Here is a 26,058-nt window from a genome sequence, read left to right on the forward strand (position 1 = left end):
CATTAGAACGGAGAAGGATGAGGGGTGACTTGATAGAGGTTTATAAGATGATCAGGGGAATAGATAGAGTAGACAGTCAGAGACTTTTTCTCCGGGTGGAACAAACCATTACAAGGGGACATAAATTTAAGGTAAATGGTGGAAGATATAGTGGGGATGTCAGAGGTAGGTTCTTTATCCAGAGAGTAGTGGAGGCATGGAATGCACTGCCTGTGGAAGTAGTTGAGTCGGAAACGTTAGGGACCTTCAAGCCGCTATTGGATAGGTACATGGATTAGGGTAGAATAATGGAGTGTAGATTAATTTCTTCTTAAGGGCAGCACGGTAGCATTGTGGATAGCACAATTGCTTCACAGCTCCAGGGTCCCAAGTTCGATTTCGACTTGGGTCACTGTCTGTGTGGAGTCTGCACATCCTCCCCGTGTGTGCGTGGGTTTCCTCCGGGTACTCCTGTTTCCTCCCACAGTCCAAAGATGTGCAGGTTGGGTGGATTGGTCATGATAAATTGCCCTTAGTGTCCAAAATTCTATGATTAACCTAGGACAAAAGTTCGGCACAACATCGTGGGCCGAAGGGCCTGTTCTGTGCTGTATTTCTCTATCTATCTACCAGGGTCGGCTCATGGTGGTGGGAAGGAGCTTGTTCTATTTTTCCCTGTTGTGTATGAGAAACTCTCCCTTTACAGGCTGTTTGCACAGACTGGTGAACTATTGTCAGTCCCTTGCCCAATGCTGGCTACAAGAAGGAACTAATCCTACAGTTATACAGAAGAGAAGGACCATTCAGTTTATCAAACTTGTTTGCAAGAGCTATCAAATTTGTCCCACTTAACACTCTTCTAATTCTCCCCTGTGTTACAGCTGAGATAGTAGAAAAAGGTGGGGTGGGGGAAGGAGGTCGACTGTCGGTGGGACCCGGTAATCCCATTATTTGTCAATGCTCTACCAGCCTCCCAACAACCTGCGTCCCTGCAATATCTGCAGTGCTGAACTCATTTGGGAAAAAGAAAAGATATGTTAGTGATAGGACAATGAAAAATGCTTCCTCTTAACAAATTGCAGGTCAGAAGCCTGCTGTGATCTACAGAACCTTTACTAAAAGCCTTCACTTACTCCCATTGTGGTGACAGATGACTTAACCCTTGAAGCACTGAGGCAGAACAGAACTACCATCATTTCAGAGGTGATCAAAATGATCTAAAACAAGAATACTAGTTTAAATGAACTGGGTAACCAACAGTTGAGAAGAATTGCTTTGCACCATGAGAATGGGATATCTGACACAATAAGTTATTTAATCCACCTTTCTAGGTGTCTGTCAGACCTTACATAAGAAATAGCCTGAATGGGAAGTTACTACTCTGCAGGGCCTCTTGATGCCCACATCCCAATGTTTACCCTATAATGTGTACTTGTCCCTTCAGTCATAAAACTGCCTCACAGCCTAAGAAAATTCAATTGACATAATTTGGCCTATCTTTTCTCGTGACTTCATATGTATATAGCATTGAAGTAAGACGTGTAAAAGCAAAGTGTAAGGAAACAAAAAACAGTTTCTGAGGAAACTGAAATACAAACAAAAAGATTTAGTCAATATTCAGGTCCGTTATCTTAATGGAGCCAGTTATTTCTATCATTTTGTTATTACAGATGCGGCTTGCTGGCGGAATGTTTTCAGCATTTCCTCATTTCATTGGAACGTTTAGGGACTCTGAATTATCTGTCACCATCCACCAGGGGTCACCCTGCACTGTCGAGATGCTTGGAGGTGGTATAATACTTCAAGGTGGTATAATACTTCAGGGCCTGAATTCTCCGGTCGTTGGGATCCTCTATTCCCGACGGCAGCGGGTTTCCCGATGGGGTGGGGTGGCTTCAATGGGAAATCCCATTGACAAGCGGGGAGAGTAGAGAATCCTGCCATCAGCGAACGGCACGCCGTCGAGAATCATGTGGCTGGGGAACCAGAGAATCCAGCCCCCAAATATCTGCAACAAGCCTTTCAATATTTATCTGGCACCCTTGACATAGTAAAAATGAAAGAGCGGAAGCGCTGTGGGTGCTGTGACGCAAATCAATGGTATTCAAGAGTCCTGTTTGGGAAGAGCGCAGTTATCTCCGAGGATTGTGGGGCTGGAGGAGCTTACAGAGATAGGGATGGGCAGAGCCATGGAGGGATTCATAAACAAGTTACAGAATTTTAAAATCATTGCCTAACTGGGAGCTAGAATCAGTCAGCAAGCAGAGGGGTGATGAGTGAATGGGATTTTGTGCAAGTTAGGACAGGGACAGCAGAGGTTTAGGTGACATGATGTTTACAGAGTTAGAAGATTCAAGGCCAGCCGGCAGTGTGTTAGGACAGTCAAGTCGAAAGATAGTCAAAGTGTGAAGGAAACAGGAAATGAGCTGAGAAATGGGTGATGTTGGAAGATGCGATGGAGATGAAAACATGGCAACAGACAGGCATAGTGATGGAGTAGATGTGTGAGCGGAAGCTCATCTCTGAGATAAGTGTAGCAACCATCTGGTTCACCCTCCCACAGTTGTCAGGTAGAGGGAAACAGAGTCGGTAGCTGGGGAACAGAGTTTGTTTCATGGATCACAAACAATTATTTTTGCCTTCCCAATATTTAACAGAAAGACATTTTTGATCATCTAGTATTGGGTGTCTGCAAGCGGTAGGAAAATTGAGAGATACTGGGGGAATCAAGAGAGATCGAGGTGGGTGTTGTCAGCATACATGTGATAACGGCTACAGTGCTTTCACATTGTCCACAGGTGTGCAGGTTAGGTGGATTAACCACACTAAAAAATTGCCCCTTAGTATCCAAGGATATGTAGGTTAGGTTAAGGGGTTATTGGAATAGGGTGGAGGAGTGGGCTTGAGTGGAGTGCGCTTTCAGAGGGTTGGTGCAGACTCAATGGGCAGAATGGCCTCCTGCACTGTAGGGATTCTATGATTCTATGAACATTGTTGAAGGACAGCATGCAGCTAAGAAATAGGAGGGAGCCAAAGACAGATCCCCGAGAGACACCATAGGTAACAATGTGGGAGCGGGAAAATAAGCCATTGCAGGTGATTCAGCCTCCATTTAATATAGTAAAATATCCCAAGGAGTACTTCATCTGAGTGCAATCTAGTGAAATGGACATTGAATTAAAGAAGGAAGTATTAATACAGATGAGCTAAACATTGGTCAAAAGAGGCTGGGGGGATCATAAATAAGAAAGTGGCGAAAGAGCAGAGAGGCGTAGCGAGGCCAGGAACACAGGGCTTGAATGGCTGAACACATGTTCACAAATGATAGGGTGAGTGAAGCAGGGGTGTGCAAGGTTGGAGTTGAAGGTGCACAGCGTTCCAGCAGGATTGTAGAGCTTGAGATGGTTGCAAAATTTGAAGGGTGCAAGGCCTTCAGCAGGGCCGGAATTCTCCGACTGTTTGCTGGCTGGGGAATTTTCTGGCTCCTCCGGCAGCACACCTACGGCTGTGGGCTTTCCGGCAGCGTAGGGTGACTTCAGTGGGAACTCCCATTGACAGTGGCGGGAATAGAGAATCCCATCACCAGTCACCGCCCCCCCGCCTCCTGCCACTGAGAAACATGTCACTCGGGGGGGGGGGGGGGGGGGGGGGGGGGGGGGGCACAGAATTCTGACCCGGTTTCTCTTTCAGCTGACAGAACTTCGGCATGTCTGTGCCTTGTATTTCCTTTAATATTCCTCACCTCATGTCCACGTCCAGCTAGTGTTCTTACAGGAGCCCAATCTCGCTATACAGCTCTCAATGTACAGTCTCGATAGAAGCAGCTCTGTGGTCACAGTTAAATACTAGGACTGGATTTTCAACTGGTTGCTTGGGCGTACATTTGGCATTTTGGATTGACCTGTTACTGAGAAATTTTCCAATTTTCAGTTCAAGTTGGATATCTGCGCTTGGGGAAAAATCTTTGTTCCAACTTGGATGTAAATTGGTACACAGGGCACTCAGAGAGAGGACCTACACAGAAGTGGTAAACCTGTGGCGTGGTGAAAGACTGAATGAGGTGAATGAGCTGAGCATTCAGTGCAGGATAATAGGGGAAAGAGTGGGGGTGGGCGCGGAATGAGCACCACCAGGCACCAGACCTTATGGTGGGAGATCCGATGTTGCCAGAAGGCCATCGATCGCTATGTCCTCCCACCACCCACCCTGCACTAACAAATCCACTGACGGTGGAACATGAAAGTGTGCCCAAACTCACTGGCCAATGACCTTCCATCAGATTTTTGTTCGGCAAAGGTATTCAGAGCTATGGAACCAAGATAGGTAGATGGAGTTAAACTAAAGACCAACCATGCTCATGGCAGAAATGGGTTGAGGGGCTGAATGGCCTGCTGCTGTTTCAATTCTATGTCATTAGGACAAGTGATTAAAGGCCATTTACCCAACAAGTCCTTTCGATGACATTCAGATAACTCGAGGTTCAAATTACTTTACCACAAAACGTCTTTGGAAGGTTTTCATAGAATCATAGAAGTTACAGTGCAGAAGGAGGCCATTCTGCCCATCAAGTCTGCACCGGCCCTTGGAAAGAGCACCCTACCCAAGCCCATGCCTCCACTCAATCCCCTTAACCCATACCATTTGGACACTAAGGGGCAATTTAGCATGGCTGATCCACCTAAGCTGCACTCCTTATCCCATGATGTACGAGCCATAAATGATCCGACCCAAAGAAGATACAGAAGAGTGATTATACGTTTTATGCATGAACGACTTGGATCCCATTGGAGTTTAATTAAATGCTTACCTGGTTGGTTCTAATGGGGGACAGGCTGGGGGCCACACATTCTCTCCATGCTCCTCCAGACTATTGATGATAGCATGTCGTAGCCTTGGCAGGGTGGTTTTGGAATCTGTACAAATTAAAAACAGACCGGATTCTGGCTAAGTGCTGGCAACCAAGGTTAGATAATAACATCAACACTTGAGCTTGGATTTCGGGAGTTACAATGGGTAGCAGGTATTTCTGTGGAGAAGATTTTTTTAATCGATTCACAGTCCCCAATTAATTATTTCCAATTAAGGGCCAATTTAGTGTGTCCAATTCACCTACACAGCACATCTTTGGGTTGTGGGGCGAAACCCATGCAAACACGGGGAGAATGTGCAAACTCAACATGGACAGTGACCCAGAGCCGGGATCGAACCTGGGACCTCGGTGCCATGAGGCAGCAGTGCTAACCACCGCGCCACCTTGCTGCCCTCTGTGGAGAAGATTTAAAGGTATAAACCAATAGGCTCCCACTCACGGTGTGTGTCAGACATTGGTACCACAGAGACACGCCTGTCTCTGATATGGGGCTGGAATCTCCGATTGGAATCTCCGACTCCGGCATGGAAACAGTTGCGTTTTACGAGGAAAAATGGCGCAACAGCTACAGTGATTCAGCTAGTTTAAATGAACCAGCAACATCGCCACGTGGAACACAATCAATTCCATGCAATATTGTGCCGGATTCACCAGGTGCGTGATTGGCGCACATGAGGCTCACAGGCCACAGCCGCACTGAAACGATCCATCCCCCCACACACAACACCGTCCCAGCCAACAAGATGGATGCCGTGGAGGAGAGGTGGATGACTCTGTACCCCAGCCCAGGAGGAAGGCTGCCAGGCGCCGTCATTCGCCGTGCCTGGGCGCAGGTGGCAGAGGCGGTCAGCGCTGTGAGCAACGTCGCCTGTCTTGGCATGCAGATTCGGGAGGGACAGCACGACCTCCTCAGGGCGGCGAGGGTGAGTCGGCAGCGCTGTGCCCCTGGCACCAACCCCCGCCCCCCCCGACACACCCACAACCCGGCCCCTCCCACCCCCCCAACCCAGGGGACGGCCGATCCCCCACCCTGCCCCACGTGCCAGCATCCATGCCAGCCGCCATGGCCCGATGCCCTGGTCACTGAGGCCACCATCTACCCAACCCGGAACGGTTGTGCTGTTTGTGTTTCCCCCCTGTCCCAGGAGAAGGCCGCGCACAACCGCCGTGAGCGGGAGAAGACCGGAGGGGGACCATCAGAACTTTGGCCCCTCACCATGCCCCAGCAGAGCGCACTGGATGTGCTCGACAGCCCGGTGGAAAGGGAGCTCGCTGAGGTGGAGTTTGACGGCGGGCGAGCAAGTGAGACCCCGCTCAGTTGCGGATCTCCATGAACATGTGTGCCCTCCCCCATACACACCTCTCACTCAACCCCTCCAACTCCCTCACCCCATCCCCTCCTCACCCCACACACCCACTCCCTTAAACACGCACTTCCTCTCACCCCTCACCTCCCTCACCCCCCGCACCCACCCAACCCCGCCCCCACCCCCCTCCCCCCATGACCCTCCCGGCCCACTGTCTAATCCTACATATCATCTTGTGTCTTACAGGACCTGCCGGAGATGGGGCCAGTCCATCCAGAACCCCCGCCCCCAGCCAGTGCCAGAGCCATTGTCCCCCCCCTCGGGATGGGGAGAGCAGCCTGAACACCAGCCATCTGCCCGAGACTCAGGATACCCCGGAGCTCGGGTCGCAGGATTACACAAACTTTCCGTCACAGGTGTCTCCACCATCCCAGCCACGATTACCTCAGTTGGGCACATTAGTGAAGAGGTTCCTGGGATACTATCTGGTGCGCACCACACATCGCATCCGTTGCAGCAGATGGAGGTAGGAGCAGCTGAGGGGCCGGACAGCCGGAGGGCAGCCCGGCCCCAGGAACCAGCTGCCGCCCAGACGGGTCCCGAGCTTCTGGAACATCCAGTTCCAGCCACAGTGCAGGTGCAGTCAGAGACCCAGGGACTAAAAGAGGGGATGACGATGGGCATTCAGCACCTGCAGGCGCAGGTGGAGGAGTCCATCCCCGTGCAGGAGCAGGGGTGGTGCCTGTCATGCATGCTACCCAGGCCGAACCCGCACGGGTAGCATCCGCGGTGAAGGCATTGGGGGTGACGGTTTTGGCTATGGTGCAGCGTGTCCATGGCCTGGGACATTCTGTGCAGGCGTTGGCCGAGGTGTGGAGGATGCAGAAGGCCATCACGATGCAGGCAACTCTCTCAGCCTCGTGCTGGAGTGCCCCTACAGTGCGGTCCAGGAACCTGAAGTGCATCTTCAGGAGGCCGAAGCACTGCTCGATTACATTCCTGGTCGCTGCATGAGCATCGTTGTAGTGGTTCTCCACGTCGGTCTGTGGCCTCCGGATAGGCGTCATCATCCACGACCGCAGCGGGTAACCCCGGTCATCCAGGAACCAGCCCCTCAGCCGGGGGAGGGATGCCCCTCAAAAATGTCAGGAATCACCGAGTGTGCCATGATGAAGGAGTCGTGCACACTGCCCGGGTATCGGGCTCAGAGATGCACGATGCGTAGCTGATGGTCACAGACCAACTGGATGGTGATCGACTGGTACCTCCTTCCATTAATGTAGAGCGGTCTGTTATCCATAGGTGCCCGGAGGGTGACATGCATCCTGTCTATTGCCCCCTGGACCCGGTGCATCCCGGCGATGGCAGCGAGTCCCACCGCACGGTATCCTGGTGGGCTCGGTCCACATGGAACTGTATGTATTCAGGCGCCTGGGCATATAGGGCCTCCATGATGGTGCAGATGCACCTGTGCACCAAAGTCTATGAGAACCCGGATAGGTCCCCACTCGGCGACTGGAAGGACCCCATGGCACAGAAGTTCAGGAAGACCATCACCTTTACTGTCATCGGGAGCGAGTGTCCTCCGCCATACCCCCACGGTGCCAGGTGTACAATCATCTGGCAGATGTGTCGCACTGTCTCTCTCCTGAGCCGGAGTTTCGGGTGGCATGCCCAGTCTGGCAGGTCCTCGAATGACAGGCGGGGCCGGTACACACGAGGCCTCATGGGGCGCCACCTCCTCCTCGACCTGTTCGGCGGCCAGCCCTTCAGCCTATGCGGCCGCCACCTGCCCTTCCGCAACCCATTCCTCTGCTGGCTGTCGCGCTGCTGCCCATTCCGCTGCTGCAGCTTCCTCCTCTTCTCCGAGCGACCCCCACTCAAGCAGCCGCAGGGCATCTCACAGGCCTGCGACCATCGCCACGGCAGCCAACATTGCAGTTTGAACGCCAAGCGCCATTGTCTGCAGGGGGTGAAAGGCCAACGTGTTACATGGTGAATACTCCCGTGCCCAACAAGGTTCCATGGGCTACACGGTGGCCCCAGTTGACATTGCGAGCCCTGCCTACGCATGTCCCTCCTGCACCCCCTCACGCCAGAGTATATAATTACAGACCCAGATAGAATTGCAGACCACAAGTGTACGATTATAGACTGCAGGTATATGATGCCAGACCTTGAGCATATAATTACAGACCCTTGATATCATTACTGATCCTGCATGAACAATTATAGACTGCAGGTATATGTTAATGGAACCAGAGCATACAATTACAGACAGTAGATAGAATTACAGACGTAGGGCATAAAATACAGACCCAGAAATGAAGTACAGATACAGGGTAGATGTACTCACCCAGAGTACACAATTACAAATGCAGAATAGACAATAATAGATCCAGAGGATACAATGACGGACCCAGAGTATACAATTATAGACCCAGAGTATATAGTGGCAGAACCAGAGAATATAATGTTAGACGGTGGTTAGAATTACAGACTGCATGTATATGGTGATACACTCTGAGGAAACAATTATAGAGGTGTAGAAAAAATGTTATTGCACCAACATTCAAGATTAACTCATGTTGTCAAAGAGTCTGTTGCCTTTATAATTGATGTGGGCAGACATTACAGCCACAGATTGGACAATGGCTGTAATGTAATAGCAGGGGGGGTTGTGTGTTTAAACTTCTAGGAATTTGAGTTGGGCACTCCTAGCAACCATACGGCATGGTAGCACAGTGGTTAGCACAGCTGCCTCACAGCACCAGGGACCCGGGGTCAATTCCAGGCCTTGGGGACTGTCTGTGTGGAGTTTGCAAGTTCTCCACGTGTCTGCGTGGGTTTCCTCCCGATGCTCCGGTTTCTTCCCACAGTCCAAAGACATGCAGGATATGTGGATTGATCATGCTTAGAAATTGCCCCTGAGTGATGGACGGATCCTTCTGTTCAAAACTTCTATTCCCTTTATTTTGTTTTAGCTTATACATTCTGCACATGAACAATTAAGATGGACGACACCTTTAACTTTAAAAACAACAATCCCCACCCCCTGCCCCACCGGTACCATGTGCTCTTTGGTTTGGCCTCTGGAAATCCCGCAGTAAATTGTGCTATATGTGCTTTTTGGTCTGGCCTGATGCTGACTCAACTTGATGGACTTGGCTGGCAGCCAATCAGCTACTTTATATTCCCGGGTCACAGTTAATAATCTCTGCTCTTTGGCGTTGGTGTTCCGGAATGTTTTGCCACATTCTGACAGCCTCCATTTTGGAGATTGGAGCTCACTTTTTGATTCAGAGGTTTGGAGAGCCACAGTTCCAATCTCTCTCTCTCTTACCTGATGACCTCTCTAAAGTACTGAAGAAAAGGTCTCTCTCTCTCTCCACAGCCAGTTAAGCATGCAGGAAGATCCTGACCAGCACCAGCTGGGCTGCTTGAAAACCCCCTTTTAAATTCTCATAAGGAGGACTCTAGTCTTATCCCAATGAGGCTGATAATTGTGAATTTCAATATTAGCAATGAAGACCCATCTATTTTTCTTCCATATTTTAATTCCTATAATTTTACTCCTTTCCCTTCCTCTGTGCATCTGTCTTGTGTGTGTTTGGGTAGAGGGTGGGATGGACAAACGGGGGGAAGTAATAGCTTAGCTGACCATTATTCTAGTTTAATCATTTTGGGCGCGGTTCTCCCGAGTCACGAAAACTCGGGAAGCTGGCGTCAAAAACGGGCGCGTTTGACGCCAGCCTCCGCCCCCCGACCGGGAACCGATTCAGCTCCCCGGTCGGGGCTAGTATCGCGCGGCCGTGAACTCCGGCATCGCGGGCTTAACGAATTTCGTTAAGCCCGCTAGCCAGAGATAGCGACAGCTGACGCGTCAGATGACGTCAGCCGCGCATGCGCGGATTGGACGACTCCAACCCGCGTATGCGCGGGTGACGTCATCGCGCTTGTGCGTGAAACCCGCGCATGCGCAGGCCGTTATGCCCCGCAGAAGCCCCGCGGATAGATCCATCGGGGCGGCGGAGGGAGAAAGAGTGCGCGGGGAAAGTACCCGCTGCCCGCGCTCGGTGCCCACCGATCGTGGGCCCATGGCACCCTTGGCACAGCCGTGGTACGGCCATGCCAATCGGTGCCATGGTTCCCGAGAACGGGACTTTACGGCCGTTTTTACGAACGGCCAGAGCAGGTGTGTTTTACGCTTGTAAAAACGGCCGTAAAGGCCTTGGAAATCGGCCCATCGGCCATAAGACCATAAGACATAGGAGTGGAAGTAAGGCCATTCGGCCCATCGAGTCCACTCCACCATTCAATCATGGTTGATTTCAACTCCATTTACCCGCTCTCTCCCCATAGCCCTTAATTCCTCGAGAAATCAAGAATTTATCAATTTCTGTCTTAAAGACACTCAATGTCCCGGCCTCCACCGCCCTCTGTGGCAATGAATTCCACAGACCTACCACTCTCTGGCTGAAGAAATTTCTCCTCATCTCTGTTCTAAAGTGACTCCCTTTTATTCTAAGGCTGTGCCCCCGCGTCCTAGTCTCCCCTGCTAATGGAAACAACTTCCCTACGTCCATCCTATCCAAGCCATTCATTATCTTGTACGTTTCTATTAGATCTCCCCTCAACCTCCTAAACTCCAATAAATATAATCCCACGATCCTCAGACGTTCATCGTATGTTAGGCCTACCATTCCTGGGATCATCCGTGTGAATCTCCGCTGGACCCGCTCCAGTGCCAGTATGTCCTTCCTGAGGTATGGGGCCAGGAGTGAATTGCTGCTCGCCGTAAAAAAACGGCGGGCAGCGATTCGTGTCGGGAGGCGGGCGTGGGTGGGGGGGGGGGGGGGGAGAATAGCGGGAGGGCGTCGGACCAGTGTGTCCGTAAAAATTTACGCCGCCCGCTATTCTCTGAATTTTCGTGAGAGCGGAGAATTACGCCCTTTATGTTTTAACTCTTTTGTTATAAATAAACAGTTATTGTGTTTTACTTACAAATCTGATGCCTGTAAGTCATTGGAGCAATCGAGGGCCAAAGATCGCAAACGATTTTTAAGAATTATTGGTTAATTCACTTAGGTTGGGACTCCAGGGCCTGAGGGGCTGGCATTGACTGTGCATTCGTCCAGGGTGTCGTAACAATGTTCAAAGATGTGCAGGTTTGGTGGGGTTTTGAGGGTGGGGGTGGGCCTAAGTGCAGACTCGATGGGCTGAATGGCCTCTTTCTGCACTGTAGGAATTCTATGCTTGCTACTTATTAGTTAAAACTGACTGATGGCAAAGCTCTGTGCAGCCATGGGTTCCTTTCAGCAAAGAGCAGAGAACAGCTCTAGGCAGCGTAAACTCTCCCTCCTTCAAACTCTTCCAAAGAGCAATATGAAATGTCCTATAGCCTGGAATATGTTGTGTTTCTGTGATCTCTGACAACCTCTAGTGGCTGCCCTCAGACATTGAAATTATCCACACCGATTCCACTTTCACAGACAAAGCAATGCTGAATTTTTGTTTATAACTGGTGCCAGGAGGTGCCACAGAAGGAGCTCCCTCAGTGTCAAAGCAGAGCGTGTCTGCACACTCCCTTTTGAACCAGGAACTCCCTTCGCCCTTAAGCTGGATGTGGTAGATCCAGGCAAAATGAGACAGCGAGATTTCTTCACTAAAGTTGCAGCTGTAAAAGGATATAGTGGTCCCAGCACGGCTGTGTGTGCGGGGCATGTTTGCGTTATTCCAGGGCAGGAAAGCTTTGTGCAGATTCCCAGCTGCTCCCTGCATCAATATACAGAGTCCTGATGGAGTACCTCCATTTTGTCTGGCATGGCAGGATTAGTTTTGGATTCATACTGAATTTGAAACAGCATTCTGTTGATGCAAACAACTCGACAATCAATCCCACACGTTTATTGGTGCTTTGAACTCAGGGCCTCAAATGGCCCTGGGTTAGAAGGGAGTGAAGTGAAGTGGAGTGGAGTGGTGGAATGGAAAGGAGTAGAGGGGCAGAATGGAGAGGCTGAGTGGAACGGCGGAGTACAGGAGCGGAGTGGAGGGGGGAGTGGAATGGCGGAGTAGAGGAGCTCTTCTCACCCTGAATTGCACATATTAACACTTACCACTGGCAATATTCCTCCCAAACTACATAACTCCTCATCTCTTACTATCAAAGATTGACTAGCTCCTGTATCTCTTAAAATTTTGACTTCTTTACCTACTCCTCCAGGTACACGTGAGTAAACTTTACCCACACAAGTAAATTATTTAAAGAGATCTGGCACCTTCTTATCAATCACCTCTTGATTAGGCTGTACTATCTTTTGCACCTCCTTCACTTCACTTGGGCTTTCCTTTACCACTTTAACAAACCTCACTGGCTTATCCTGTTTTACCACATCAGCCTTCCCAATGCTTTTCTTCAACCCCAAACACTGATTTACATGACCTAGTTTATTACAATAAACACATCTGAAAATTTTAATTTCTCTTCCACCCTCCTGGACTTCCTTATAATCTGAGGCACACTATCCTTATTATCTTCTATTAGATCTCTTTTACTTTTACCAACTCAGTATTTCTCCTTTCCCCGGGATCTATCCCCTCACAGGCTGAAACTGATGTCGGAAACTAAACTTTGATTCATGAACTAATTCATTATCATCTGCCATTTCTGCTGCTAATCTCGCTGTTTTAACCCTCTGCTCTTCCACATGAGTTCTCACCATCAGTAATTGAATATTTAAACTTCTCCAAAATTATAGGGCGGGATTCTCCGACCCCCCCCGCCGGGTCGGAGAATCGACGGGGGGGGGGGGGGCGACGTGAATCCTGCCCCCGCTGGCTGCCGAATTCTCCGGTGCCGGAGATTTGGCGGGGACGGGAATTGCGCCGCGCCGGCCCCGCGATGGGCCGAAGTCCCGCCCGTTCTATGCAGGTCCCGCCAGCGTGGATTGGAGTAGGTCCCTTACCGGCGGGACCTGGCGGCGCGGGGGGGGGCTCCGGAGGGTGCGGGGCGATCTGTCCCTGCGGGGTGCCCCCACGGTGGCCTGGCCCGCGATCAGGGCCCACCGATCCGCGGGTGGGCCTGTGCTGTGGGGGCACTCTATTCCTCCGCGCCAGCCGTGTAAGCCTCTGCGATGGCCGGCGTGAAGGTGAACCCCCCACCGCATGCGCGGGGATGATGTCAGCTGCCGCTGATGCTCCCGCGCATGACCGGACCCGGGCCAGCCGGCGGAGTCCCTTTGGCCCCCGCTAGCACGACGCTAAAGGTCTTCCACGCCGGCCGGCGGGGCACAAACCACTCTGGCGCCGGCCTAGCCTCTGAAGGTGTGGATCCGCACCTTTGGGGCAGCCAGCGCCAGAGTGGTTCCCGCCACTCCACTATGCCATTTCTGCCTACCCCGCCGATTCCCGGAGAATCCTGCCCTATATCTAAGAGCTTGATACGTTTGGTCTATTTTCAAAGCCCTTATCCACCTGTCAAAATTACTCTGTTTGAGCCTTTCAAACTCCATGTATGTTTGACCAGATTCTTTCCTTGAATTTCTCAACCTTTGTCTTTAGGCTTCAGGCACTAGTTCATATGCACCTAAGATGGACTTTTTCACCTCCTCATATGTCCCAGATACCTCCTCTGATAGTGATGCAAACACTTCACTGATCTACCTACCAACTTTGTTTGAATCAGTAACACCCACATGTCCTGTAGCCATTTAATTTGTTTAGCTGCCTACTCAAATGAAATGAAAAAGGCTTCTACATCCTTCTCATCAACCCTTGGCAATGCTTGGACATATTTAAATAGATCCCTACCAAGCCCTCGACTATGATGTTCTTGCTCACAATCCTCATTTCTCTTTACCTCCAACAATTTTAACTGACGTTCACGTTTCATGACTAGTTTCTGAAGTTCAAAATCTCCCTCTTTTTCTTTTCCCCTGATCTGTACCTCCCTTTCTCTCGTATTTTGTTCTGCTAGAGCTATTCGTTCTTTTTTCCTTTCCTGTCTCTCCTTTTCTTTTTCACTGATCTGTACCTCACTTTCTCTCTCTTTTTGTGCGGCTAGGGCTACTCTTTCTTTTTCCCTCATTTCAAATTCAAGCTGCTTTAATTATTTTTCATGTTCAAGCTGCTTGATCTGTAATTGAATTCTTGCCATTTCCAATGATTCCGACTGTGTCTCAGGCAATTGTAAATGTTCAGCTACCGCTGCAATTATCTCTTCTTATCGTATATTCTCAGGCAATGTGAAGCGCAATTTTTTTGCCAAATCTAAAAGCCTTTTTTTAGTCTCCGTTTGTAAGGTACTGCGTGTGAACTTCTCCACTCCCAAAACCTTATGACCCTCTGACAGAGCCATTGTTCAAAACACACTCCCTATTTAAACTTGAGTACAACACCTGAAAAGCAAACACAAATATGCTCACCCCACACTGCCTTTCAGTTCACTAAGCCAACCCAATCACGAAAGGTAGACTTTTTCCCAGACGAGCCCCCAATTTTGTTATGGGCCAGGGTTTAAAAACCCCATTTTACCAAAACAGCAGGTAGCTATAGTCAATGGTTTTTTTCCCTTGGATCAACTCTTTAAAATGAACATAGTGAGACAGGCCAAAATACTATTCTCTGAGCCCACAGCAGCCAAATGTGAAAGAGAAAGTAAAACTCACATAGCCACAGCCCATGGAATGGAGGGGAATAATGGAGTGGAGGTGCAGAATGGAGGTTGGAGGGGTAGAGCGGCAGATTGGAGTAGCGGAGTGGAGGGAAGAATGTGGAGGGATGGAGTGGAGTGGAGGGGCGGACTGCAGGGGTGAAGTGGAGTGGAGAGGCAGAGTCAAGGGGCAGAGTGGAGGGGTAGAGTGGAGTGGAACAGCAGAGTAAAGGGGAGTAAAGTGGAGGGGTGAAGTGTAGTAGAGGGGCGGAGTGGAGGGCGGAGTGTAGGGGTGAAATGGAGGGGTAAAGTGAAGGGGCGGAGTGTAGGGGTGGAATGGATGGGCAGTGGATGGACGGAGTGGAGGGGTGCAGTGCATGGGCAAAGTGGATCGGCAGAGTGGAGGGGTGGAGTGGATCGGCAGAGTGGATGGGCGGAGTGGAGGGGTGGAGTGGATGGATGGAGTGGATGGGCAGAGTGGATGGGCAGAGTGGATGGGCAGAGTGGAGGGCTGGAGTGGCTGGGCAGAGTGGAGGGGTGGAGTGGATCAGCAGAGTGGGTGGGTGGAGTGGAGTGGTGAGTGGATGGGCAGAGCGGATGGGCAGAGCGGAATGGGCAGAGCGGATGGGCAGAGCGGATGGGCAGAGCGGATGGGTGGAGTGGATGGGCAGAGTGGAGGGGTGGAGTGGATCGGCAGAGTGGGTGGGCGGAGTGGAGTGGTGAGTGGATTGGCAGAGCGGATGGGCAAAGCGGATGGGCGGAGCAGATGGGCAGAGCGGAGGGGCGGAGCGGAGGGGCTGAGTGGAGGGGTGAGTGGAGGGGCAGAGTGGATGGGCAGAGTAGAGCCGTACAGTGGATGGGCGGAGTTAATAGCCAGAGTGGATGGGCGGAGTGGAGGGGTGGAGTGGATGGGCAGAGTGGATGGGCGGAGTGGATGGGTGGAGTAAATGGACGGAGTGGAGGGGTGAAGTGGATGGGCAGAGTGGAGGGGTGGAGAGGAGTGGTAAGTAGGGATGGCGTGAAGGGGTAGAGTAAAGGGGTGGAGTGGAGGTACAGAATGGAGGGGTGGAGTCGTGGGACAGATTCGCGAGGCGGACTGGAAAGGTGGAGCAGAGAGGCAGAGTGGAGGGTGGAGTGGTGAGGCAGAGTGGAGGGTGGAGTGGTGAGGCAGAGTGGAGGGTGGAGTGGTGAGGCAGAGTGGAGGGTGGAGTGGTGAGGCAGAGTGGAGGGCAGAGTGGTGGGGCAGAGTGGTGGGGCAGAGTGGTGGGGCAGAGTGGTGAGTCAGAGTGGAGGGTGGAGTGGTGAGGCAGAGTGGAGGGTGGAGTGGTGAGGCAGAGTGGTGAGTCAGAGTGGAGGGCAGAGTGGTGGGGCAGAGTGGAGGGTGGAGTGGTGAGTCAGAGTGGAGGGCAGAGTGGTGAGGCAGAGTGGTGAGTCAGAGTGGAGGGCAGAGTGATGGGGCAGAGTGGAGGGTGGAATGGTGAGTCAGAGTGGAGGGCGGAGTGGTGAGGTAGAGTGGTGAGGCAGAGTGGTGAGTCAGAGTGGAGGGCAGAGTGGTGAGGCAGAGTGGAGGGTGGAATGGTGAGTCAGAGTGGAGGGCGGAGTGGTGAGGTAGAGAGGTGAGGCAGAGTGGTGAGGCAGAGTGGTGAGGCAGAGTGGTGAGGCAGAGTGGTGAGGCAGAGTGGTGAGGCAGAGTGGATGGGCTGAGTGGTGAGGTAGAGTGGTGGGGCAGAGTGGTGGGGCAGAGTGGTGAGGCAGAGTGGTGAGGCAGAGTGGAGGGCTGGAGTGGATGGGCTGAGTGGAGGGCTGGAGTGGATGGGCAGAGTGGAGGGGTGGAGTGGTGAGGTAGAGTGGTGGGGCAGAGTGGTGGGGCAGAGTGGTGAGGCAGAGTGGTGAGGCAGAGTGGAGGGGCAGAGTGGTGAGTTAGAGTGGACGGTGGAGTGGTGAGGCAGAGTGGAGGGTGGAGTGGTGAGGCAGAGTGGAGGGTGGAGTGGTGAGGCAGAGTGGTGAGGCAGAGTGGAGGGCTGGAGTGGATGGGCAGAGTGGAGGGGTGGAGTGGATGGGCAGAGTGGAGGGGTGAAGTGGATGGGCAGAGTGGAGGGGTGGAGTGGATGGGCAGAGTGGATGGGTGGAGTGGAGGGATGGAGTGGTGAGGCAGAGTGGTGAGGCAGAGTGGTGGGGCAGAGTGGTGGGGCAGAGTGGTGAGGCAGAGTGGTGAGGCAGAGTGGAGGGCTGGAGTGGATGGGCAGAGTGGAGGGGTGGAGTGGTGAGGCAGAGTGGAGGGGTGGAGTGGATGGGCAGAGTGGATGGGCTGAGTGGTGAGGCAGAGTGGATGGGCTGAGTGGTGAGGCAGAGTGGTGGGGCAGAGTGGTGGGGCAGAGTGGTGAGGCAGAGTGGTGAGGCAGAGTGGAGGGCTGGAGTGGATGGGCAGAGTGGAGTGGTGAGTGGAGGGGCAGAGTGGATGGGCAGAGTAGAGCGGTACAGTGGATGGGCGGAGTTAATAGGCAGAGTGGATGGGCGGAGTGGAGGGGTGGAGTGGATGGGCAGAGTGGATGGGCAGAGTGGATGGGTAGAGTGGATGGGTAGAGTGGAGGGGTGGAGTAAATGGACGGAGTGGAGGGGTGAAGTGGATGGGCAGAGTGGAGGGGTGGAGAGGAGTGGTAAGTAGGGATGGCGTGAAGGGGTAGAGTAAAGGGGTGGAGTGGAGGTACAGAATGGAGGGGTGGAGTCGTGGGACAGATTCGCGAGGCGGACTGGAAAGGTGGAGCAGAGAGGCAGAGTGGAGGGTGGAGTGGTGAGGCAGAGTGGAGGGTGGAGTGGTGAGGCAGAGTGGAGGGTGGAGTGGTGAGGCAGAGTGGTGAGTCAGAGTGGAGGGCAGAGTGGTGGGGCAGAGTGGTGGGGCAGAGTGGTGGGGCAGAGTGGTAAGTCAGAGTGGAGGGTGGAGTGGTGAGGCAGAGTGGAGGGTGGAGTGGTGAGGCAGAGTGGTGAGTCAGAGTGGAGGGTGGAGTGGTGAGTCAGAGTGGAGGGCAGAGTGGTGAGGCAGAGTGGTGAGTCAGAGTGGAGGGCAGAGTGATGGGGCAGAGTGGAGGGTGGAATGGTGAGTCAGAGTGGAGGGCGGAGTGGTGAGGTAGAGTGGTGGGCAGAGTGGGTGAGTTCAGAGTGAGGGCAGAGTGGTGAGGCAGAGTGGAGGGTGGAATGGTGAGTCAGAGTGGAGGGCGGAGTGGTGAGGTAGAGAGGTGAGGCAGAGTGGTGAGGCAGAGTGGTGAGGCAGAGTGGAGGGCTGGAGTGGATGGGCTGAGTGGAGGGCTGGAGTGGATGGGCAGAGTGGAGGGGTGGAGTGGTGAGGTAGAGTGGTGGGGCAGAGTGGTGGGGCAGAGTGGTGAGGCAGAGTGGTGAGGCAGAGTGGAGGGGCAGAGTGGTGGGAGTTAGAGTGGAGGGTGGAGTGGTGAGGCAGAGTGGAGGGTGGAGTGGTGAGGCAGAGTGGTGAGTCAGAGTGGAGGGCAGAGTGGTGGGGCAGAGTGGTGGAGTGGTGAGTCAGAGTGGAGGGCAGAGTGATGGGGCAGAGTGGAGGGTGGAATGGTGAGTCAGAGTGGAGGGCGGAGTGGTGAGGTAGAGTGGTGATGCAGAGTGCTGAGTCAGAGTGGAGGGCAGAGTGGTGAGGCAGAGTGGAGGGTGGAATGGTGAGTCAGAGTGGAGGGCGGAGTGGTGAGGTAGAGTGGTGAGGCAGAGTGGTGAGGCAGAGTGGTGAGGCAGAGTGGTGAGGCAGAGTGGTGAGGCAGAGTGGTGAGGCAGAGTGGTGAGGCAGAGTGGTGAGGCAGAGTGGTGAGGCAGAGTGGTGGGGCAGAGTGGTGGGGCAGAGTGGTGAGGCAGAGTGGTGAGGCAGAGTGGAGGGCTGGAGTGGATGGGCAGAGTGGAGGGGTGGAGTGGATGGGCAGAGTGGAGGGGTGGAGTGGATGGGCAGAGTGGAGGGGTGGAGTGGATGGGCAGAGTGGATGGGTGGAGTGGATGGGCAGAGTGGAGGGGTGGAGTGGTGAGGCAGAGTGGTGAGGCAGAGTGGTGGGGCAGAGTGGTGGGGCAGAGTGGTGAGGCAGAGTGGTGAGGCAGAGTGGAGGGCTGGAGTGGATGGGCAGAGTGGAGGGGTGGAGTGGTGAGGCAGAGTGGTGGGGCAGAGTGGTGGGGCAGAGTGGTGAGGCAGAGTGGTGAGGCAGAGTGGAGGGCTGGAGTGGATGGGCAGAGTGGAGTGGTGAGTGGAGGGGCAGAGTGGATGGGCAGAGTAGAGCGGTACAGTGGATGGGCGGAGTTAATAGGCAGAGTGGATGGGCGGAGTGGAGGGGTGGAGTGGATGGGCAGAGTGGATGGGCAGAGTGGATGGGTAGAGTGGATGGGTAGAGTGGAGGGGTGGAGTAAATGGACGGAGTGGAGGGGTGAAGTTGATGGGCAGAGTGGAGGGGTTGAGAGGAGTGGTAAGTAGGGATGGCATGAAGGGGTAGAGTAAAGGGGTGGAGTGGAGGTACAGAATGGAGGGGTGGAGTCGTGGGACAGATTCACGAGGCGGACTGGAAAGGTGGAGCAGAGAGGCAGAGTGGAGGGGTGGAGTGGTGAGGCAGAGTGGAGGGCAGAGTGGAGGGTGGAGTGGTGAGGCAGAGTGGAGGGTGGAGTGGTGAGTCAGAGTGGAGGGCGGAGTGGTGAGGCAGAGTGGAGGGCAGAGTGGAGGGCAGAGTGGAGGGCGGAGTGGAGGGCGGAGTGGTGAGGCAGAGTGGTGAGTCAGAGTGGTGGGGCAGAGTGGTGAGTCAGAGTGGTGGGGCAGAGTGGTGAGTCAGAGTGGAGGGCAGAGTGGTGAGGCAGAGTGGAGGGTGGAGTGGTGAAGCAGAGTGGTGAGTCAGAGTGGTGGGGCAGAATGGAGGGTGGAGTGGTGAGGCAGAGTGGAGGGTGGAGTGGTGAGGCAGAGTGGTGAGTCAGAGTGGAGGGCAGAATGGAGGGTGGAGTGGTGAGGCAGAGTGGAGGGTGGAGTGGTGAGGCAGAGTGGTGAGTCAGAGTGGAGGGCGGAGTGGTGAGGCAGAGTGGAGGGTGGAGTGGTGAGGCAGAGTGGAGGGTGGAGTGGTGAGTCAGAGTGGAGGGCAGAGTGGTGGGGCAGAGTGGAGGGCAGAGTGGTGAGTCAGAGTGGAGGGTGGAGTGGTGAGGCAGAGTGGTGAGGCAGAGTGGAGGGTGGAGTGGTGAGTCAGAGTGGAGGGCAGAGTGGTGGGGCAGAGTGGAGGGTGGAGTGGTGAGTCAGAGTGGAGGGCAGAGTGGTGGGGCAGAGTGGAGGGCAGAGTGGTGAGTCAGAGTGGAGGGTGGAGTGGTGAGGCAGAGTGGTGAGGCAGAGTGGAGGGTGGAGTGGTGAGTCAGAGTGGAGGGTGGAGTGGTGAGGCAGAGTGGAGGGCGGAGTGGAGGGCAGAGTGGAGGGCAGAGTGGAGGGCAGAGTGGAGGGTGGAGCAGAGTGGTGAGTCAGAGTGGAGGGCAGAGTGGTGGGGCAGAGTGGAGGGCGGAGTGGTGAGGCAGAGTGGTGAGTCAGAGTGGTGGGGCAGAGTGGTGAGTCAGAGTGGAGGGCGGAGTGGTGAGGCAGAGTGGAGGGTGGAGTGGTGAGGCAGAGTGGTGAGGCAGAGTGGAGGGCGGAGTGGTGAGGCAGAATGGAGGGTGGAGTGGTGAGGCAGAGTGGAGGGTGGAGTGGTGAGGCGGAGTGGTGAGGCAGAGTGGAGGGCGGAGTGGTGAGGCAGAATGGAGGGTGGAGTGGTGAGGCAGAGTGGAGGGCAGAGGTGGTGGGGCAGAGTGGAGGGTGGAGTGGTGAGGCAGAGTGGTGAGTCAGAGTGGAGGGCGGAGTGGTGAGGCAGAGTGGAGGGTGGAGTGGTGAGGCAGAGTGGAGGGTGGAGTGGTGAGTCAGAGTGGAGGGCAGAGTGGTGGGGCAGAGTGGAGGGCAGAGTGGTGAGTCAGAGTGGAGGGTGGAGTGGTGAGGCAGAGTGGTGAGGCAGAGTGGAGGGTGGAGTGGTGAGTCAGAGTGGAGGGCAGAGTGGTGGGGCAGAGTGGAGGGTGGAGTGGTGAGTCAGAGTGGAGGGCAGAGTGGTGGGGCAGAGTGGAGGGCAGAGTGGTGAGTCAGAGTGGAGGGTGGAGTGGTGAGGCAGAGTGGAGGGTGGAGTGGTGAGTCAGAGTGGAGGGTGGAGTGGTGAGGCAGAGTGGAGGGCGGAGTGGAGGGCAGAGTGGAGGGCAGAGTGGAGGGCAGAGTGGAGGGTGGAGCAGAGTGGTGAGTCAGAGTGGAGGGCAGAGTGGTGGGGCAGAGTGGAGGGCGGAGTGGTGAGGCAGAGTGGTGAGTCAGAGTGGTGGGGCAGAGTGGTGAGTCAGAGTGGAGGGCGGAGTGGTGAGGCAGAGTGGAGGGTGGAGTGGTGAGGCAGAGTGGTGAGGCAGAGTGGAGGGCGGAGTGGTGAGGCAGAGTGGAGGGCGGAGTGGTGAGGCAGAATGGAGGGTGGAGTGGTGAGGCAGAGTGGAGGGTGGAGTGGTGAGGCAGAGTGGAGGGTGGAGTGGTGAGGCAGAGTGGTGGGGCAGAGTGGAGGGCAGAGTGGTGGGGCAGAGTGGAGGGTGGAGTGGTGAGTCAGAGTGGAGGGCAGAGTGGTGGGGCAGAGTGGAGGGTGGAGTGGTGAGGCAGAGTGGAGGGTGGAGTGGTGAGGCAGAGTGGTGAGTCAGAGTGGAGGGCAGAGTGGTGGGGCAGAGTGGAGGGTGGAGTGGTGAGTCAGAGTGGAGGGTGGAGTGGTGAGGCAGAGTGGTGAGTCAGAGTGGAGGGCAGAGTGGAGGGTGGAGTGGTGAGGCAGAGTGGAGGGCAGAGGTGGTGGGGCAGAGTGGAGGGTGGAGTGGTGAGGCAGAGTGGTGAGTCAGAGTGGAGGGCAGAGTGGTGGGGCAGAGTGGAGGGTGGAGTGGTGAGGCAGAGTGGAGGGCGGAGTGGAGGGCTGCAGTGGATGGGCAGAGTCTACTCTCTACTCCACCCATCCACCCCTCCACTCCATTCCACCACTCCGCACAAACCTTCCACTTTGCCCTGCCACTCGGCCCTTCCACTCTGCTCCTACACTCCATCCCTCCACTCCAACCATCCGCTCCATCTCTCCACACCAGTCCTCCATTCTGCCCCTCCGCTCCACTCCCCCACTCCACCCCTCAACTCCATTCCACCCTTGCACTCCACCCCTACACTCATCCACTCCACCCCTCCACTCCACTCCATCCCTCCATTCCACCCCCCCACTCCACCCTTCCACCTCTCCACAGTGCTGATCCACCCTGCCCCTCCACACCACTCTTCCAATATGCCCCTCTACTCTGCATCTCCACACCCTCCCCTCTAATCCACACCGCCCCTCCACTCTGCCCCTCCACTCCATCCCTCCACTCTGCTCCTCCACTCCATCCCTCCACTCCATCCCTCCACTCCGCCCCTCCACTCTGCTCCTCCACTCTGCTCCTCCACTCTGCTCCTCCACTCCACACCTTCACACCACTCCACCTTTTGTTCTCTACTTCACCCCTCCACTCTGCCCATCCACTGCAGCCCTCCACTCCACCCTCCATTGTTCTGTACCCGGCGGCCCTGGCGTACACATTGTGCATCCTCCATGGCTGCCTGACCCCCATGCTCTGCCCCTGCCAGTGCCCCATGCCCTGGCCATCCTGGCCCTCCTCCGCATTGAACATCCCCCTTCTCCAGAGCGTCGCCCCTCTGCTGCGTGATGTTGTGGAGGACGCATCAGGCCACCACTATGTGGGAGACTCTGCTGCAGCTATACTGGAGGGCCCCTCCAGAGCGGTCCAGGCACCTGAACCGTAGCTTGAGAATGCTGATGTACCATTTGATTACGCTACTGATTGTGGCATGGGCATCGTTTCAACGGGTTTCCAAGTTGATCTGTGGTCTCCGGATAGACGTCATCAGCCATGACCGCAGCAGATACACCGTCGCCCAGGATCCAACCCCTCACCTGGGGGAGCATGTTGGGTGCCAGTGAGTGCACCAAGATGAAGGCATTGTGCACGCTACCTGGGGATTGGACACAGGTGTGCATGATGTGCAGCTCCTGGTCGCGCACCCACTGCATGTTCATGGAGTGGTGCCCCTTACGGTTTGAGAGCTGGGGCATCACAGGCGGTGAACCCCACTGGCTAGGCAACCTGGTTGGCTCGTTCCAAATTCAGGTTTATATATTGTGCATCCTGGGCATATAGGGCTTCCATTGCGGCACAGGTACACCTTGCACCGAGGTCTGTGAGATCCCCGACAGGTCTCCACTTGGCGCCTGGTAGGACCCCGTAGCATAAAAGTTCAGGGCGACCGTCACCTTGACAGCCACCGAGGCCGGGTGTCAACCCCCATACGCCCACGATTCCAGGTGTGCCATCATGGGGCCGATATGGCACACGGCCTCCCTGCTCGGCTAGAATCTTCGACGGGATGCCTAGTCCGGCAGGCCCTCGAATGATAGGCCCTGACAGCACATACGAGGCCTGATGTGACGTCACCTTCCCACCTCCTCCTCAGCCTGCTGGTTGGCTGGCTCTCCATCCTCACCAGCTGCCTCCAGTTCCTCTGAGGCGGGCTCCGCTGCTGCAGGGCCGTCCGCAAGCAGCTCCAGCTCGTACAGCCTCATTGCGTCTGCCAGGGCAGCAGCGGCCACGCAGATGCCACCCACTCCTGTTTGGATACCGAGATCCATTGTCTGCAGGGGGTAAAGGACAGTTATGTTAGCATGGTGGGTGCCCCCATGCCCAACCAGGTCTGGCAGGCTACACAGTGGCCCCGGCCTGCATTGCAGCCCCCTGCTCCAGCATGTACCCCACACCCCTCCCGCCTAATCCCACCCTCACCCCCCATCGTTCCCCCTGACGCTTTCCCCTCTGAACTGCACCCCTGGGCCCGTCGCTGCCTTTCATGAGAGGAGGCTTCTGACATCCCTGCTGCTGAGGGTACCGGTGGCTGGCACTACCCACGCTAGTGGTGCACTCTGCGGCCCCTATCCTGTGCTGTTCTGTGGGGTCTACTATGGGCGTCTTCCTTGGGTGGGCCGTGTGATGCCCGCCAGTCGGGTGCTGCCTAGTTGTGGAGGCTGGGGGGGTCAGCCAGTGGGGTGCGGAGCCAGACATCCTGTTCCAGGACAACCCGGTACCAGGGGGACACCCTGTCCCCACGGCCCATCCCCTGATCACCCCCTGCTATCCCCCCCTCCACCCTGGCAGATGCCTCCCCCACCGACCCTGCCCTGCCCCCCTCCCCCCCCCCCCCCAACAAGCCAGAAACAGGACTGGCAGCCCACAGCTGTGCCTTTGGGAACATGTCCTCCCCCTCTCTCTCCCTCAGCAGCCACAGTGCCTGTTTCCCGATTTTAAATACCACAATTAACCTCGCCTTCAGTACTTCCACCTGGAAGAGGTGGAGCATCACGGGAGGCCCGGAGAATGCTGGGTCGGGCCCATTAATCATATATCAACAGCCTTTTCTGTACCATTTGCATGCCCAAGCCAGCCGTGCGGCATGGAACACATGCACGCCACTGTCGAGGCACCGGAGCATGGCATTCCGTTGGGTCTCCGGCGCTGGCCTCGATTTTCGGCTGACGCGCAATTCTCCGCTCAATCGCGATCCGGCATCACTGGACAGGGAATCCTGCCCATCACCTTAGTTTCTAACATTAAAAAAAATTACACTTGCTTTTTGATTGAGTATGGAAATATTGTAGGTAAAATCAATTCTGACTTCACCCATGCACTTTATAACAGTATTACTGGGTACCAACTTAGTTAGACATCGTGGCTCCCGTGGCTAGAGATACAATAGGCAGTCAAAGCATTTCATTCTCTCCTGTCAACAGCCAATGTTCTCATGTCACTCTGGTCTCTGTTGCCCAGCTGGAAATCTCTACTGACAGTTTGGTGTCAGTTCATTTTGAATTGGTCCTTATCTTCCACATCCAGTGGGAGCCCATTGCATGACCAGATGGGTAGACCACGTTGGTGGAAGTTAAGTGACATGACCAAATCATGTGTGCCATCTATAGCAGCTGACGGCTGTTCTGAGTGTTTTCTTCCTTCAGGTATGGGGTGGAAAATCCCACCAGTGTATGCCCAGTAACGAACAAGGAGTGGAAACCCCTGCCAATTTTCACCCCTTCCAACTTATTCCAGGGCAAGGAACTGCCTCAAACACAACCTTATGCAACATCGGCTAATTCAGACACTGATCTTTGAGCCCTACATGACTGAACCTTAGCATCAGACACCTTTACTCATCTATTCCAGTTGGACTTTGCAAAGGGCAAAAACCTCCGAGACAATCCACAGAAGATCAACGCCGCATCACAAGTGGGCTATTCAATGCTTCGGGTCCATTCCACCATTCAATCCTCTAAGCCAGTGCATCTCAAACTATCTGATGTGGCGGGCCGGCAGTTTTTTTTTTCAATGTGCCAGGGACCGGTGAGCGAAACAAGCCAATCCAGGATTACTGTCTCTTTCTTTTCTGGAAACACTCCAAGTACCGGCAGACGGTGGCTCGCGTACCGGCACCGGTACGCATACCACACTTTGAGAAACACTGCTCTAAGCCATACACCATCCTGACTTGGAAAAATATTGGTGTTCCTTCACTATTGCTGGGTGAAAATCCTGGAACTCCTTTTCTATTAGCAGTGTGGATGTACCTACACCACATGGACTGCAGCGATTCAAGAAGGCATTCCTTGTCAATTACCGTGTCTGTTGTCCTCTTGTCATTTTCCAGTCCTTGTTGCTCGGCGTGCTGTTTAACTATATCTCCAAATGATGCTGATTGAATAATTTTACCTAATACATGTTCTACTTACTCTCCCTGGATTGAAAATCCAATGACTCCACTAAGATAGCAGTGGCTCAAACCCCCAGCCACACCTGTAAGGGTGACTCAGAATTGGCACCATGATCTATCTGTCATCACTTAGCCACTCCTACAGTTCACTCCCGCCCCGAGACCCCACCCAAATCTCACAGAAAGCTTCAGGAAAGGAGTTTCTGCTCCAGCTCTGGCAATATAAGGTAATAGATGAGCTCCTCCGAAAAGTGGCGAGAGTAAGGGAAATGCACTACCACTGGATACCAAGATAGTGCCAGTATAGAGCCCAATTACCGAGCAGAAATGGAAACATTCACAGTTTAAACAGTAGAGTTGCAGTGAACAGACCCTTCCCACCCCTCAGCAGAAGTCCAAAGAG

The 26,058-nt window shown here is 54.3% G+C and overlaps 1 protein-coding gene across 2 annotated transcripts in view; it reads right to left on the bottom strand.

The window, feature by feature from the left end:
* Nucleotides 1-26,058, bottom strand: part of qsox1 (quiescin Q6 sulfhydryl oxidase 1) — a 170,796-nt gene that overhangs the window by 98,562 nt on the left and 46,176 nt on the right. For both annotated transcript variants that reach the window (XM_038794995.1, XM_038794994.1), the window contains exon 4: nucleotides 4,787-4,892. In XM_038794995.1, coding sequence (XP_038650923.1) covers nucleotides 4,787-4,892 — 106 coding nt within the window. The remainder of the gene's footprint in view (nucleotides 1-4,786; nucleotides 4,893-26,058) is intronic.

Source organism: Scyliorhinus canicula, chromosome 4, assembly GCF_902713615.1.
Source record: "Scyliorhinus canicula chromosome 4, sScyCan1.1, whole genome shotgun sequence".
NCBI classification, from domain to species: Eukaryota; Metazoa; Chordata; class Chondrichthyes; order Carcharhiniformes; family Scyliorhinidae; genus Scyliorhinus; species Scyliorhinus canicula.